A 17,304-nucleotide genomic window follows, 5' to 3' on the forward strand; every position below is an offset into this window, starting at 1 on the left:
AAAAAACTTTTAGAGTTAAATAAAATCACCGTTTTACACACTCGTGACCTTAAAAATAATTCTTGTATTTTACCGACAAAAAAAAAGTTACTGAAATTTTTGTTAAACCAATGAGAATAAAGTTTCTCTATCTACCGTCACCAAAATACTACCACAGTGTCATGGGCCAAGGAGCTAGTCAGGTCCCTTAGTTTGCACGTGTCCCCACCAAAACTGTGTTTTCCTTTCCCTCCTCCTCGAGAAGTGGTAAAGATGATCGAGATGGGGAAAACAAACAGCTCAATACGTACATAGAGCAAAGAAACAAACAAAAAAATTGCGACACAAATCACAATTACATATAACAACATGGATTAAACAAACCGACACCAAACAAAGACAGAGCCACTGTCATCCACATACCCCACTTTTTTCACATCACACTCTTGCTGGTATTTTTTGTCTAGATATTCCTCTCACGCTCTCATTTCTGACACTCCCATTCCACTATCTATCTCTCTCTCTCTCTCACTCCCTCAGAACCATTGATACCTCTTCTAAGTTTTGAGTTCTAACCCATCACTCTTCCTTCTTCTTCTTCAACAATAATGGCTGTTTTAGCTTTCCTGGTGCTCTTCTTGGCCATGACAGACTTTTCAAGTAAGCTCTTCAAGCTGCATTATTATTATTATTATTATTATTATTATTTTCTTCCAACTAATTAAAGCTCAAACCAGTTTCTCTTTGCTCCTAGTTAAAAAGAGGGGAAAAAAAAAGATGGTTCACATTTGTTGGTCAAGTTTCTTGGAATCAAGAACAGCACAACATATTCCTTGCTAGAAAGGGGTTTATATTCCATATTGTACATAATAATATTATTATACATTTACAGTATAATCTTCTTTTGTCATATGTTTAAAGTTACAAGCTCTAGATTTATTTCTACATGAACTTTTTTTTCCCTTTTAGTTTGTATACCTTTTACATAAGCTAGAAATGGTTTTGATGGGCCTTAATGACTCTCTCTCCAGCTAAAAATTTCTGAATACATATTTTCTTCCTTTTTTTTGGGTATAAATAAACATACTTCTCTCTCAAATCATAAATCCAAAGTAGTTCCATTTCTCTATTTATTTTTTGGGGTGAAAATTTTGCTAGCATGCACACACACTTTCTAGAAGGCTGATCTACTTTTCCTTTGTGTTTTTTTTTGGTGGGATTTTGGTTTTTAGGTGCTACATGGTGTGTTTGCAAAGATGGACTGAGTGACGCAGTGCTACAGAAGTCACTGGACTTTGCCTGTGGAGCTGGGGCTGATTGTAATCCTATCCATCAAGCTGGGTCCTGTTTTAATCCCAACACTGTTAAGAACCATTGCTCCTATGCTGTTAACAGCTACTTCCAAAAAAAGGGCCAAGCTCAAGGCACCTGTGATTTTGCTGGCACTGCTGCCATTTCTACATCTGACCCTAGTAAGTTTCCCTTAATTTCTTTGTTAAACAATGTTTATTTTACCTTACACTATATACAAGTAAGGGAAAAAAAGTTTGAAAATCAGAGAACTCATATACATAACTCTTCTAATTTTCTTTTTGTTTTTGATGATTTGCAGGCAGTACTGGTTGTCCATACCCTTCTAGCGCCAGGTATACTAGTTTTCTTTGCTTATTTGCCATGAACACAAATCATAATAATAATTAATAAGGGTTAATGATAATCACTATAATGGTAGTAGTGATTAACTGATTATGGTATTTTTAGACAAAAAAAGAAAAGAAAAGCTTTTTTTTTTTCTTTCTTTCTTTCTTAAAAGAAAAGCTGATTATAGTACCAGCATTTCTTTCATTTTCTTGTTTGGATGTGGTGGTGGCCCTGATGGGTCCTTTTGATTATTTTGAAAATGAGGGCCCACTATCTGAATAGCAATAAAAACCGAATAAAGGTCTTCGGATTCCCTGGATCAAAGCTTATCAGGGGATAATTACAAATGCCATTAAAGAAAAATAATGATAGTCAGTCTGATGCTCATAGGTATTTAATTGTAAAAAACAATAAATTTTTTTTGTTGGTTGATATAAAAAACAGCTAAAATTTAAAATTATACATTTTAAGTATAATTTTAATATTTTAGGAACAGCAGAAAGTATTCGGACTTAAAAAACCGTTATAACTTAGAAAATGGCCTATTTATGTTAAAGGAAAAGGGAAAAGGTTGCATTACAGGCGCTACATTAAATAAAGTGGTCATTTTTTTTAATAATAACATGCGATAGTTTGTGACTCTGGCTTTCATGAATCTACTATTTTTTTCTCTACCACTCATAGTTTGTCTCGTAGAAAGTTGTGGTTTTTATGTGGTTGCAGAATTTTTGAAAAAATGTGTGGTTGGAAAAGTTGAATGTGGAGTGTAAAGTTAATAAAAGTGGTCATTTTTAGATTACTCTATTCTTTATGCAGTATCTTTTTGCCCTGCAAGTGCCAAGTCCAATAGGCATTTTGTGGGAAAGAAAGTTAAGCTCTAGGAGAGGCCAAAGAGTTTTTGGGCTATATGGACGAACAAGTTCCAGGGGTGGAATTTGATAAGAATTTTTCAAGGCTTGTGAGTTTGTATAAAGTTAGTGCACGGCTCAGTACTCAAACCTCTTGCGTGGGGTGGGGTATGAGAGTCATTGATGCCACCACTTGCAAGAAGTTTGTGGACAAGTTTGTACACAAGCTTTTTGGGAGTGGGATTAGCCAATTTTAAATTTGCTTAAAGAAATCTACCTGCAGGTGAAAATTTTGTAAGAGTTGTTTTACTCTTGACTTTATATAATTGATATTCAAATGTATCCAAAAAAGTAACTGATATATTTAAAATAAAGTTACTCAAATGTGTACCCGAAAAAAGAATAATAATGAATAAAGTCACCGAAAAGAGTAATAGTCTAAGATTCAAGGATTAGAAAAACAATGACCTATCTCAAGTTGAGCTTTTTTTTCTTTTTTCTTTTTTTCCCTTTGCTTTCTTATAGAGATTACTTTGTTAAAGCTCCTGCCTTTTCTAGTTTACATGTGGAATAAGCACTTCTCTTTTCAATATTGGAGAAGGGATAGCTTTTTGGAAAATGTTCAAGTCTCCAATTATAGTCCTTCGATAATAATCTATAATTTCTTTAATGATATTTTTAGCACGTAAATCTAATAACCCCACTTTTTCTTTAACCGAATGGTCCAATCTAAATGCCTTCCTTTTGTTTTGACTAATATCATACATGCATGATGAAGTTCCTGACTCATTACTCATTTATTGACGGTAGACACTACAGTAGATATCATACTACCTTTCTCTTTCATAAAAAAAGATGCTATATAATTATTGGGATCCGATGCCATCTACTAAAGGTTAATCTATATAGAATCCAACAGTATGAAGGAGAGTCTTAGAAAAAGACAACAGTGTCCATTATTTAACCCAGCTGTGTTCAATACCTTTTTTGTCTTTGGGTAATCTACAGTGCCATGAACATGTAGGGATACCCCAATAGTCAAAAGTTGTGGCTACTATGGGATGGGATGGGATGGTTTTTTAGGCTTTAGCTAATTAGACCTGTCCACAATGAATTCTTAAAAACAGTGCTATTGCAACTTTTTGATTGTGGGGCAATTATTATGTGTGATTCATTGTAATATATAGACTTAGGGTGGTCAAGTTTTTTTGAGCTTTGAGCCTACTTTTGAAGTTAATGTCTCGTGGATTGTGCATCTTTTACCCCACTCCACCGTATTAAGGGGACACTCCCGGGACACTCCTTGTAGTACTATTCCCTTTTAAAGTTGAAAATAAATAGAAATATACCTTTTTTGTTTTTTAAATTTCAAATAAGACCATTCTTAATTGTTGAAGACTGTATGAACTGGGGAAGAAAAAAAGAATGAAATTCAATATGATCAACTTTGCTAGGAGAAGATTCATGCAATACCTACTTAATTAGGCTACCTTTGCCATGTGTTATTCCTATTTTATTAAAGATTGGTGTGTACCATTGGATAAATCTCATTTGAGGAAAATATTGTTCAAGATTCTATGTGATTGGATAATTTAAATCCCTTGTAATAGGTTCAAGTGATGATCTTAAATTGCATGAAAATAAATGTTGCTAAAATCAATTATTCTTGGTTCTTGACCTGTTGTTCTCTTGTGGGGCCAATCACATGTTGGGCATTGTTTATGTATGTTCTGATTTTGGATTCATCTACCACATGCTGAACAGTTAACAGTCATGTTATCTAAACACGATGAAAGACTGTTGTTAACCTGACAAATATTGGTGCATGTTTGCAAGGAAATGGATAATGGCCTTTAATTCTCCTTTCATGAAGCAACTGTCATGGAGATGGAGGGATGGAAACTTTGCTAATAGGACAACCTAAAGTATCATAAACTTCTAGGAACGTATTAACCTTAGATGGACTGATGTTTTTCAATTTATTGAATACAAGTTCCATATACTTATAGAAATGAACTAGAATGTACCTTAATCGACTCCAAAGCCAATTTGTTTGCCAAAGATAACAGTTAATTCATCTTTTGACATTGAGTAAGTAGGGAGTTGACAAGCTTAAACTTTTTTCTGTTCAAAATGTTATTGTCATGGTGATGCCATAAGCTCAAGGGTTGTATTTGATCTACTGCCATTGAAATATATTCCATTGCTACTTTTGATTCTCATTCTTACACATTATTCTTGCTTTCAGAAAATAAAGACGCGTACATTAATCAACACGTTTTCCATATTTTATTGAAGAAAGATTTAAATTTGCAGTGCATGATTGGGCAAAAATGTAAAATCAAATTGTTTTAAGTGTTTTTTATCAGTCATATTCTCAGTCTGCATTTAGAAAGATATTTTGTCACTTACTGCTGATCACATGCAACCCAAAAGTTAAAAGACTCAGAATGCAAAAACTTCCAAATTCCAAACTTGTCATGTTTTTGTTTTTGTTTTTGTTTAGTATATATTGAGTAATGAACATTTAATAAGTATAAAAGCTCATGAATTCCAAATAAAGCTAAAAACTATTTCGTCATATATCTGTCTATGGTTTCAATTTGCTTTGCACTGTAAAAGTGAGGTTAGAGTAATGCTATACATATTTTATTTAAATGGCTGAAATTATTCTGTCAAAATACTTGAAATACAATTACTTGCCCTTTAATATTTTGCAGTGATATTTTCTTGAGTTTGAAAAAAATTAGAGGACTTGTTATTGTGTTTCCTGTGTCTTGTTGGAATGATCTAGAGATCAAAGTTTATGATAATACCATTTTCCATCTCAAAATTGTGGATCAAGCTATGGGGCTTAATGACAAGTGAAACAATTAAGCTTAGTAAGCTTATTTAACAAACAAGGGGCATTCTCTTTTTATAAACTTAGCTGTTGTAAAGTACAGATGCTAGTAACTACTGCCATCTTGGTTTCTGACTCTCTGTGGAAGCAATGGATATTAAATCTTGTAGACTCTGTAAAATTCTTGTAAATGTAAAACTAGCGGCACTGAAGTCTTTATATTTTAACTAGCTTAAACGCCTGTTTTTATTCTTCAAATTTTTATGATTCAACCTATGTTTTCAAAGATGTGCTTGATTCTGGATTTCTGGTTTTTGAGGTTGGTTTGGTGACTCTTGGCTTGTTTTCTTAACACAGCACTGCAGGCACCAGTACAACTCCTGTGACCACAACTCCATCCACCACCACACCCTCAACCACACCCTCAACCACAACTCCATCTACCACAACTCCATCTACCACTACACCCACAACCACCACGCCAACAACCACCACGCCAACAACCGCATCTCCTTACACAACAACAACGCCTTCCAATGGAGTGCTAGGAGGCATTGGTACCGGCATAGGTCCATCAGGAGTTGGCATCAATACAGATGACAGTCATGGTGGGCTTAGACTTGCAGACACCACATTCTTCTCTTTCTTCATGACCATCTTGTTTACAGGCTTGATGTTTTGCTGGAGTTGAAGAGAAAAGGAGTGGCTGCCTATGATGGTGGAGGGGTAAGGTGGTCAGAGGTGATGCTGCATTTCAATGTGCATGTGATTGGTTGTTGTTCTGAAGGTGTTCATGTTATCTTGCTAGGTTTTGTATTTTTCTTCTCCCTCCTACTTTAAGTAAAATTTGGGCTTATGATTCCTTTTGGTAGTTTTGTTGTGTTGCTGGTGGGACTATGAGAGTTCTCTTTCACTCTCCTCCTTTTTTCCTCTTTTTGTACATCTAGATCTAGAAGATTTATTAGTAATTATTAATTTTATGAGAGTTGGGCAGCCCATTTTCCTAGTTTATACTGGATGGTCATCGCATTTTAATATCGCTCCTTCATACATAGTATGCATGTGCGTGTTAAATCATTGTGATTTTCTGTTACCTTTGGGAAAAGGATCATCTTCATTTGAAATTGATCCTTTGAGTGCCTCCATGTAGAGTAAAGACTGAAGAGGTTTTATTTCACAATAGGATTCAATTCTGTAGGATGTTTAAAACCAACTTAGGTCCAGGGAATGGTTTGAGGGGGTTAGTTACATTTGATTGTTAATTGAAGTTGTTCAAAAGTTCTCAGAATTGTTATAATATAAATTATCTGACAGCCTAACAATATTTACTCAGACCCAACCTAATGGGTAATTAGGTATATTTCTGCTTGGACAGAGTTGGATATCTATTTGAGTCGGCTCTGTTTGGTTTTCAATGAAAGTTTTACGTATCATTGGAGGTAGAAAGCTACTTGGGTTGAGTCTGTACTGTGTTTTACAACCCAGAACCATCTCATTTCCTTTCTCTAAACCTGAACAGTGGCCAAGACTAATAAAATCAACTGTATCCCAGAAATTTATACAGAATTTCCTTAACCATGATGTACATTTGGGGAGCCATAGTTGTTAGAAGAAATCAGTAATAGCCATGTTCAAATGCCTTGTCGCACTGATCATGAATCTTGCTCAGCATTGAATGTTTATCTGGCTGTATTGGTCAGTTGGTCTTGTGAAATGAGATGGTGCGTTACAACATAATCACTAATCTAGCATGTAATGAAAGTTCAACTTGAACAAGTATTGTGCAAAACTTAGGTATAGTTTCTTAGGTGCAGATGTGCAGTACATTAGATTACACCAAATTAAGTTCAAACACATAGCTAATGAATGGTTGCAAATGGTTCTGAGCTTGAGCTTTTAAGTATTGTGGTTACAAGCTATTCTGATCTTATTTATTTATGGGGATAAATGGAAGGCAGCTGTATGGAATTCCTCATCCATTCTTGCAGTGTTTTTGTGTAATATACACCAGTTGTTGGAGCATCTAACCATCTTGATGTTGTTATTGTTTTCAAGTTTCAACTTTAAATCATGAGTCTCTATTATTGCACTGTCCCATTCAATCCTTGTGGGGTTAAAGCAACGTGAAAAGTTTATGCCGGTGATCATAAAATCATTATTTCTATGAAATATTGAGAATGTGATGAGCATGTGAATCTTTTCTGATTTTGTCAGTTCTTTGTCTTGACTCTTGACATGGGTGGAAATAAATTGTCAGATCTGCAAAGGATGTATGCATTCCATTATTTTCTGTCTATGCTGGACATTCTGTCACTTCTAGTTCTTCATGAATTTTCTTTCACTTTTAGAATCATGGGGGAGAATAGTTTATTTAATTGCGATTTGTTTAAATGATTTAATAATAGGCTTGTAAATTCTAATATGGAAGGTAAAAAAGTGACTCAATTTACATGAATTTGAAATTTGAATTATAAATTTCAATTGGAAACATTGAAAATGCAAATCTAATATAAAAAAATAGAAACAGATACTTTAATAACTTGCAAGCCTAAGATGGTATCAATTGTCCCAATAAACTACAAATTTGGGGCCACAGAGGGTAGCAAGAGTCTATGAAAGCCTAAGATGCTTGCAAATATGGGGCCACAGGGGTAGCAAGGCAAGGGTCCTAAAAATAAAACACTAGTTTTTATGTTGGTATTTACCACTAAACACTTTTTTAGTTTTAAGTGCTAGACGTGTGTCTATGTCACAATCACAAACACCAAACTATGCTATCACATAGCGTGAGATTTTTAATGATTTCTGCTTGGTCCTAGAGTTAAAATCTTCCTTAAAATAGTGGGAGGCCACAATTGGTGGGTCTGTCATATGTGTGTGTGTGAAAAATGTGCCTTCTTGGAAATGCAATTCTCATGGTCCCTTTTTCAAGCTATTCGAAAGCTCCATTAAAATTTAGAAATTGGAAGGTTTTAATGGAGACCCACATGGTATAAGTTTTTTTTTTTAAAACCCTATCCTCATAGGCTCAGCCTCTGCTTTTAGTTGCACAAAGTGGGCTGCAATTCACAGCTCCCCCTTATAATTTACTGAATTGTTTACGTGCTTTGTCTACACTACACAAATATTATTTATACTTATTATGCAAAAGTATAATTGGGTTTTGTTTGCTCCATGTTACAAAAGGATTATTATTATCGTTGAAAGAAGAAAAAAAAAAAAACCAATTTAGGTTGAAATGTTTATTTATTTATTTATTTGAGGTGGGGAATGGGGTTTATGAAAGCTGGCCTTGAATTGTGTGAATTTGAAATTTTAGATTACGAAGGAGTTGTGTTGTGTGGGTGTGTGGGTGTTAATCCCACATTGAATGTGTGTTAGATAGATATGGATTAAATAAAGTGATTATGAGAAGTCTTTATTGCAATTTAATTAGTTGTTTTTAATTATCTTTTGCTTTGTTAGGTTTTTATTTTTTTTATTTTTCGGGCACGATAGGTAGATCCTAAATGGTATATATAAGATGTATTAAAAGTATCTTCTAAAAAAGAAAAGATGTACGTAATTTCTACCAGAAACAAATAGACTAAACTACAATTTTGACCCTCAAAACTTGTGGTTGTTTTTATTTTGGTCCCTTAAAAGTTTGAGATTTTATATTGGTTCTTTAAGTTTGATTTTGTTTTCAAAATGGTCTTTTTACCCATATTTATAACTGATCGGGCTATCAAGTGCTAATAAAATTACGTTTTTTTTTTTTTTTAGACTCTCTCTAAACGATAAATTAGTCATAGACATGAACAAAATGCTCATGTTGAAAACAAAATCAAACTTAGTAGATAAAAATGAAAAATATTAATTTTAAAGAACTTTAATGAAAATAAGTAAATAACTCTAAACTTTAAGAATCAAAAGTATAATTTAATTTAACAAATATAATATATATGATTATGTAGTTGGAAGTTTGGACATGAAACCTCTATGGAAAGCTTAGGAAATGGAACATGGTTATTTAGGTAATTGGGTAATACTAGTATAATCCCAAGCACACCTAATAAATCATTATCCTTATTTCTTTCTCTTTAACAATTTGAATTTATTAATACCCTTATAGCTCAACTGACATCTTTTGATGTTTCTAACAGAGACATCCATATTCCATAGTTCAGATTTCCTACCTTTATCTATTAATTTTTTTTTCTCTACTTTTTAAACAATGTGATTTTTTCAAAAATTTTGGTAGAATAAGGCAAAACCAATATTATAAGATTCAGGGCATTAGTAAAGGTAATAGTTTTCTCTTATTTGGCTCACACGAAAAGTAATTTATATTTATTGTAATTCTAAATAATTACATGATTTTTTTTTTTCATTCATGAAAATATACCCTAAATAAAAAATAAAAAAAAGTTATATTTTTAGGCTATTTGAGAGCCTTTTTTTTTTCTTTGGATAAAAGTAGGTACGTATTAAGAAAGAAAAGCTATACAAAAGCAAAGGGGCATACCCTGGAGAACAAAAACCTAGCACCTTCAAAAGCTTTCAAGTTGTATGAGAGACTACACATGAAGAAGGGTTTTGGCATCAAAGGGAGAAATAAAAGGAAAAAAAATTCTACGTAGGAATTAGGATTAACAAATATCTAGAGACATACCACAAGATCTTTGAAGCCATCTATTTTCCTAGGATGGCTTAAAACCTCGAAAAGCACTAAGCCTAGCTCTAACATTAGTGATCATACATTCATTTCTAGCTCTAGCTTAAAAATTCTTGAATTCCTTTCTTTCCAAATAGCATAGCCAGTTTTGGCTAACATACTCTAAATTCCATTTGTGAGTCTCAAATGAGAAATCATAAATTTATGCAAAAACATTAAGTGGGAAAACATGTTATTCTATATAAAAAAAAAAAAAAAATGTCATTTGAGAAAAAGGCCTACGTTAGTCAACTATTTATCATCAATCGGTCTATTTGATTTTTTTTTTTGAGAATCCAGCCGAAGCTTTTCATTAGATTGAAATTGAAATTTTGTCAAGAATTACAAAGCTGTTAGCCTCCCAGTGAATATCTTCCCTCCATATTTGTGGAGTAGAAATTTTTTTGGCTAATTTAGCAAGCTTATCCGCTACTGTATTACCACTACGTTTTACATGGGAAAAAGAAGCAAAGCGAAATTAAGAAACTAATTTTCAAGTTTCATTAGTTATGTGACCAAAGGAAGCCAAACTTGGCGAGGTTGTCGTAAGGTGCTTGTAAACTACTTCGGAGTCTCCCTCAAAAATTACCTCTTGGAGATCAAGTTCAATTGCAAAAATAACTGATCTTCGCCAAGCCAAAGCCTCTAAGTCATCCACAGATGGAGTTTTACTCAGACCCAAACTAATGGGTAATTAGGTATATTCTTGCTTGGACACAGTTGGATATCAATTTGAGTTGGCTCTGCTTAGTTTCGAATGAAAATTTTAGGTATCATTGGAGGTAGAAAGCTACTTGGGTTGAGTTTGTATTGTGTTTTACTACCACCCAGAACCATCTCATTTCATTTTTCTAAACCTGTACAATGGTCAATGGCCAAGACTACTAAATTCAGCTGTATCCCAGAAATTGATGTGTAATCATGCTGAGACACTCAGGTTGGTTGCTTTTGTGGCAATTGGACTAAGATTCGTATGATGTTTGAGTGTGACAGGCCTAATTGAGTAAGAGCTGCACCATAGCACTATATGTGCTATAGCTGACCAATTAAGGGAGTAATTAGAAAGATCCCTACTCCATCACTATGTGAGCCCTAATTAACCATTGCATAGTCCATTTTGTGTCCTTTTCAACCCAGAACTATGTTATGAAGTGAATGTTTGATGGAGTAGGTCTATGAAAGCGGTCAAGAGTGAATGAATTTACATAAGTGTATGGGGAAGATTATTTAGAACACACTATTCATTTTATAGCTCATAGCCCAAGCAATTATGATGAATCTATTGTTCACATAATCATTAGCATATTATATGGTATGGGATTAAGTATTGCTCTGAGTTTTGAACTCATGAGGGATTAAAGAAACTTGGTTGAGTCATGAGTGTGATCAATTAATTTGGGGCATAGACTAGATATTAGGAGTAATGTACTAAGTTAGTTTATATGGTAACTTAATATAATACTCCTACCCTACACCTTCTTGTTAGGTCGTACATTCCATTTTCTGTATGAAGAGAGGATTGGACTAGAGATTGAAAGGAGCCAATTCTGATTGTAGTACCCAATGTGGATGAGTGGGAGATGTTAGAAATTAGATTGGGTTTTGACCTAACCCATAACCCATGGATCGTTCACATGGGTTATCTGATTAGTGAGTTTAAATTTAATCTGATTGATCTTGATATGAGTTGTCAAGATCAATAGTGGAGTAATTTAAACTTAGTGGTTAAATACTTTTAGGGACTACCCATTTGATAGTGGGTGGATCTATCTTGATATTTAAATACACTAATAGCAGCTAGATAACTAATCACTAATAGTGAATATTGTAAGAACAAAGAACATACGTATAATTTTGTAAGTGCTCTCTTAAATAGACTATTTTTCTCTAAGGACACCATCTACAATGCCCTAGAATTTGGAGCATGGAATATATGGGAGACTGTAGTAGATTCTCTGGTGACTTGATTGTGTTCCATAAGGTGAATAATCATGATGAGGAGTTTGTAAAGCAAGTAAAGAGCAAGATCCAACAAGTATATAATTTGTTCTACAAAGGTATGTGTCTTCATCCTAATCAACACTATTTTAAGAATAGACCTCTATCTTCACATTCAAATATAAAAAATATTCTCTCTTGCTTAAAAGTTAAAAAAAAGATTTTGTAATTATCAAAATAGGAGATACAAATTAAAATAATTGAGTATTTAAATCCACATGTTTCAAGGAATTAACTTTATCTATTTGAGCATAAACCAATTTTCAATTAATTTTGGTCCCTTATTAATGTTTGCAAGTCACTTTAAGGCCGGTTGGTACGGGAAAATCCACATTATCTGGCATCTAGATTTCTTGAAATGTGATGTCTTGCAATTTGAATGTATTGGAATGTAACTATTCTTATATTTGGTTTATTCTTAGGAATCTTTTTTTTTTTTTTTTTGAGGTAAGAGATAGATATTTTATTTATTTAAAACTATAAGAGGTACATCACTTGGACTAAATACCTGCACTAGGGAAAGAAAGCCCATATACAAAAAGACAACCTACCCAGATATCACAGCACCACAGGCTTTACAATATGGAGAAGAACACGCCAGAGCACTGAGGGAGAAAAGACTAAGACAAAATACCCAAACGAAGCCCAAGTCCCACACACCACAATACAAAGCTTTTAAACTGCAACACCACAATGCCATTTATCATCATTCCAAGCAATTTTCTATCTTGCCTCGATTTCCAAAAATTGCAATTTGACACATAATTCTTCTTTTTCTACCTTGCCTATCTCTCAGTATGCCATGTGTTCATGCTTTAAATCATTATTTTTCACCCTAAACAATATCAGATTACTAGTAGCTGGTACTATAAGACAGTCAACATAGTATGGTATTTGTAATAATGCTCTCTCTCATATGTGAGAGGATTTTAACCCATAGAATTCAATTCATAATAAACGTGATTTACCATCAACTAAGACTCTTATCTCCATATACTAATTGGCAACTTGTGCAATGCGCAAGAAAGTTTAAGATAATTTTTTCAACTTTTTTTTTCTTTTACTTAAATATGAAATTTCACAATTATAGTAGTTATTAATAGACATTTATTATAATTGTGTGTGTTTATGGAATTATATAGTCTACTATTTAAAGAAAATATGATGTACCAAGATTCTAATAGGTGGTTTAAATATAAAATAGAATTTAAATTCAATTTTAAAATATATATTAGAATAATAACATGTAAAATTGTGAGTTCTAGTTAGCTAAATAGATAAAATCTTTGATAGTCTGATTGGTAAATAAGAAATCTGAGGTTCAATCTTTTCCTATACCAAAAACCAATTAGTGTAAAAAAACAAAAAATAACATATAAAATTTTTATGTGGCACAATATTATACATCTAACTCATTTATGACAAAACTCAAAACCCGCCCAACTAAACCCAATTATCACACCTAATACACAATAACTTAATTTCATTAATAGTTTTACCTCAAGACCATCTCAGGTCAAAGCTAAGAAAATATCACAAAAACACAAGGGCAAGGAAGGAAAAAGCACAACGCTGATATATTACATAGATTTTGGTGCAGACAACGATTCCATCTAGTAAAATGATGTTGCCTAGCTAAATCTCTAAAACAAAGGAAAGGAAAAAGCAAATATAGTAATGCTAACAACACATACCAAGATTTATTTTTTGGTGCACACAATGGTTCCATCCAGTACAATGATGCTGCCCACCTAAATCTCTAAAAGAAAGGAAAGGAAAAAGCAAATATAATAATGCTAACAACACATACCAAGATTTATTTGTTTGGGTAACATCTAGCTTGTTTGAATTTAACATCAAGATCCCATCCCAGTCAATTATCTTCCTATATGGTGTTGAATGGCATAGTGAAGATAAATGAACCATTTATACTTCCTTGCGATCACAATTTGCCCAATAATAACTCCAATTATGAATCCACAACCATATTCGATCACGACTACTTTCCAGTCGAATTCAGATAGCAACTTTGAGTCTTGATTTAAAGGAGGGTGCAATGAGTCCTTGAAATTTCCACATTTCTTTGGCAAAGGACTTCCACACAATCCAGGAAGACTTGTCCTGAAAGGTATCAAATTGGAACCCATGTGGTATAGGCCTTATTAGATGATTGTTAGAGACATTGAAAAATGCAACGAATGTGAGCTGTGTTAGTTGTAGAGGGATCTCTCCAGACAACTTGTTTTGAGAAAGGTCCAATGCTTCTAACGCTGTCAACTTCTCCAAGGATGAGGGTATAGAACCCGTGAGTAAGTTGTTGGAAAGGTTGAGCACCTGGATTCCTTTCAAATTCCCCATGAGTTCTGGAATTTCTCCTTCAAATTTATTGCTTGAAAGATCCATGGCTATGAAAATATATGGGATTCTCTCGTATGCAATCTCTATGCCTCTGTTTGTGAATGTCATTGAGTAAGCATAACCAGAATTCCATGTATATCCTAGTAGATCAAAACTCATGTTCGCTTGCATATAAATAGGACCATTCTTACCAATGATTTGCATGGCTTTCCAAATTCGGAAGTACTCCAATGGTAACTTACCAATGATGCTATTGTAAGAAAAGTCAACAATATGCAAATTTGGAAATACAAAATTACTTTTGGGTTTCCCTATTGCACCTTGGAGTTGATTATGTCGTAATATAAGAACCCCCAATTCTAGAAGAACCCCCAACCAATAGGGAAAAGAATCATTTATCTGGTTGTTTCCAAGAATAAGAGTTTCTAACATTGTACAGTTCACCAACGATCTTGGTATCCGCCCCTGTAATTGATTTTGACTAAAATCAATCATTTGCAATCTGCTCCCCTTTTTGCATATTTGAGGAATTTTGCCGTTAAAGTTGTTCCTTCTTAGATTGAGAAATGATAAGGAAAAACTGAGGTTTCCCAAACAGTCTGGAAGCATGCCACTCAAGTTGTTATATGACAAGTCAAGGGCATCAAGAGAACTTAGATTGCAAATCATTTTTGGGATTTCTCCAGTTAGTGTGTTATTTGAGACTGAGTAAGTAATGATGGAAGGTGATGGGATAGGAAGTGATCCCTGCAGCTTGTTATTACTAAGATCCAAACCTCGTAGATTGGTCCATGGTAGAATAACAGGAAGTTGGTGGAACCCTGTTAGAAAATTGTTAGACAGATCTAGATTCTGGAGAGATTTTTTACTTGAGTTCCACATCCAATTTGGTATTGAACCATGCAAACCATTCTTTGAAAGTCGCAAATCAACTAGTTGGGTAAGGTTTCGAATAAAAAATGGGATGCTACTATTCAAATTGAGGTTCTCTAGGCCCAACTTCATGAGTTTAGTTTGCTTACCGATCCAATCCAAAGTACCACGGTTGAAATTGTTATACGAAAGGTCCAGATTGATGAGCTTGGTAAGATTACCAAATGAGGATGGTACTGGTCCAGTGAAATTGTTATATGAAAGGTCCAGATAGATGAGCTCGGTAAGATTACCAAGTGAGGATGGTACTGGTCCAGAGAAATTGCAATCCCAAACATCAATAGTATTTAACAACTTGAGGTCACCAATTGAATTTGGTAGCTCACCATAAAAATCGTACCTGCAAGCCTCAAGCGTTTAAGAGGGCTGCTTCTGTTAAATTCTGGAACATATCCAGTGAGATCTGCATTGAACCGCACACTGAGGACCTCTAGATTTGGAAGTTGAAAAATTCCTGCCGGGAATTCACCCTGCAAACCACACTCTCTAAGTACAAGAGAAGTTAAAGAAGTAAGGTTTGCCATGTTATTGGGCACTGTCGAAGATATATTAACTTGAGTAAGATATAACTCCTTCATGTTTGGAAACTTCTCAACCAGGCTCCGTAAGCCAGGGTTTTGGAGCTTCAATAAATTTTGTTCGAGATCAAGATAAACCAGCTTAGAAAGGTGTAGAATTTCGGCTGGGATTTGGCCTGCAAATCCAGAATTGGAGAGGTCCAAATGAGTTAGATTCGAAAGCTGCCTAATACCAACAGGGATTCGAGAGTGATTAAAGTCATTGTAGGAGAGATTCAGCCTCTGGAGATTAACAAGGCGGAAAAGGCTACTTCTGGAGTTGATAGAACCATAAAGACAACTACTGCTGAGATCAAGGCTGATCACATGACCGGTGTCCTTATTGCAACCAACACCATCCCATGAGCAGCAATCATCACTCTCAAGCTTCCACGAAGAAACCTTCGGGTAAGCAGAAGCTTCATAAGATGCAGACTGATTGATGATAAAGCTTTCCTTGAATTGCAGCAAGGCGAAGCTCTCATCATCATGGCATAATGGTTGCACGAAAGAAGAGCTAGCAAACATAAGATTATACAACGAAAGTAGAGCAAGCAAGTGCATGAGCATGAACAGAGAAATTGATAAACCCATAATGTTGTACTGAATTTTGTTTTGCACTCTTAGAATTTAAGCACACATGGAGACTGGAAGTCAAGATGGAACATTATTTTAATCAAGAATATGCTTTATCGTGAGAGACCCGCGATTGCAATGTTTCTTACTATCATCATTGTAGTTGGGAAAATGAATGTGTTTCATAATTTCATGTCAAGCTCACTAATAGTTTAGACCGTGACTATATGGAATTAGGCAGAGATGCATATCGTTTGGAAGCAGCCTATTTAGCTTTTAGATGAAATTTTTTTACTGAAAGTGTGCTAAAATATATCCATAATTTTGTACTCAATTTCGTTTAGCACTCTTATAATTTAAGCACACCTGGAGGATGGGAGTTAAGATGGAACATTATTTTAATCAGAAATATGCTTTATCGTGAGAGACTTGCAATTGCAATGTTTCTTACTATCATCATTGTAGATGGGAAAATGAATATGTTCCATAATTTCATGTCAAGCTCACAATAGTTTAGACTGACTATATGGAATTAGGTAGAGATGCATATCCATTTAGGAGTAGTTTATTTAGCTTTAATGAACACTTTTTGCTAAAAGTGTGCTAAAATATATTTGTACCTAAAAAAAAGTGAAAAAAAAATATAAAGTTTTAAAAAATTGTACTTTTTTGAAGTTTTAAAACGCTGTACTTAAAAGCTAAAAATACAAAAGAGTAGTTGATAAGCTAATCCCAAACACACATTCAATGCCATTTCAATAACGACTCTAGCAAATACTATATATATATATATATATATATTAGATGGAGACTGGAAGTCCAGATGGAACATTATTTTACTTAAAAATATGCTTTAGCGTGAGAGACCTGCAATTG

The 17,304-nt window shown here is 34.0% G+C and overlaps 1 protein-coding gene and 1 pseudogene across 1 annotated transcript; one reads left to right on the forward strand and one right to left on the reverse strand.

The window, feature by feature from the left end:
• Positions 1-372: 372 nt before the first annotated feature.
• LOC115963813 (PLASMODESMATA CALLOSE-BINDING PROTEIN 3) lies at positions 373-6,321 on the forward strand. The gene is made up of 4 exons (XM_031082991.1): positions 373-639; positions 1,212-1,451; positions 1,592-1,625; positions 5,668-6,321. The coding sequence occupies exons 1-4, from the start codon at positions 588-590 to the stop codon at positions 5,999-6,001; spliced, it is 660 nt and encodes a 219-aa protein (XP_030938851.1). The 5' UTR covers positions 373-587; the 3' UTR covers positions 6,002-6,321.
• Positions 6,322-13,881: 7,560 nt separating this feature from the next.
• Positions 13,882-16,462, reverse strand: LOC115964468 (annotated as a pseudogene).
• Positions 16,463-17,304: the final 842 nt, after the last annotated feature.

This window comes from Quercus lobata, chromosome 10 (assembly GCF_001633185.2).
Source record: "Quercus lobata isolate SW786 chromosome 10, ValleyOak3.0 Primary Assembly, whole genome shotgun sequence".
NCBI lineage: Eukaryota > Viridiplantae > Streptophyta > Magnoliopsida > Fagales > Fagaceae > Quercus > Quercus lobata.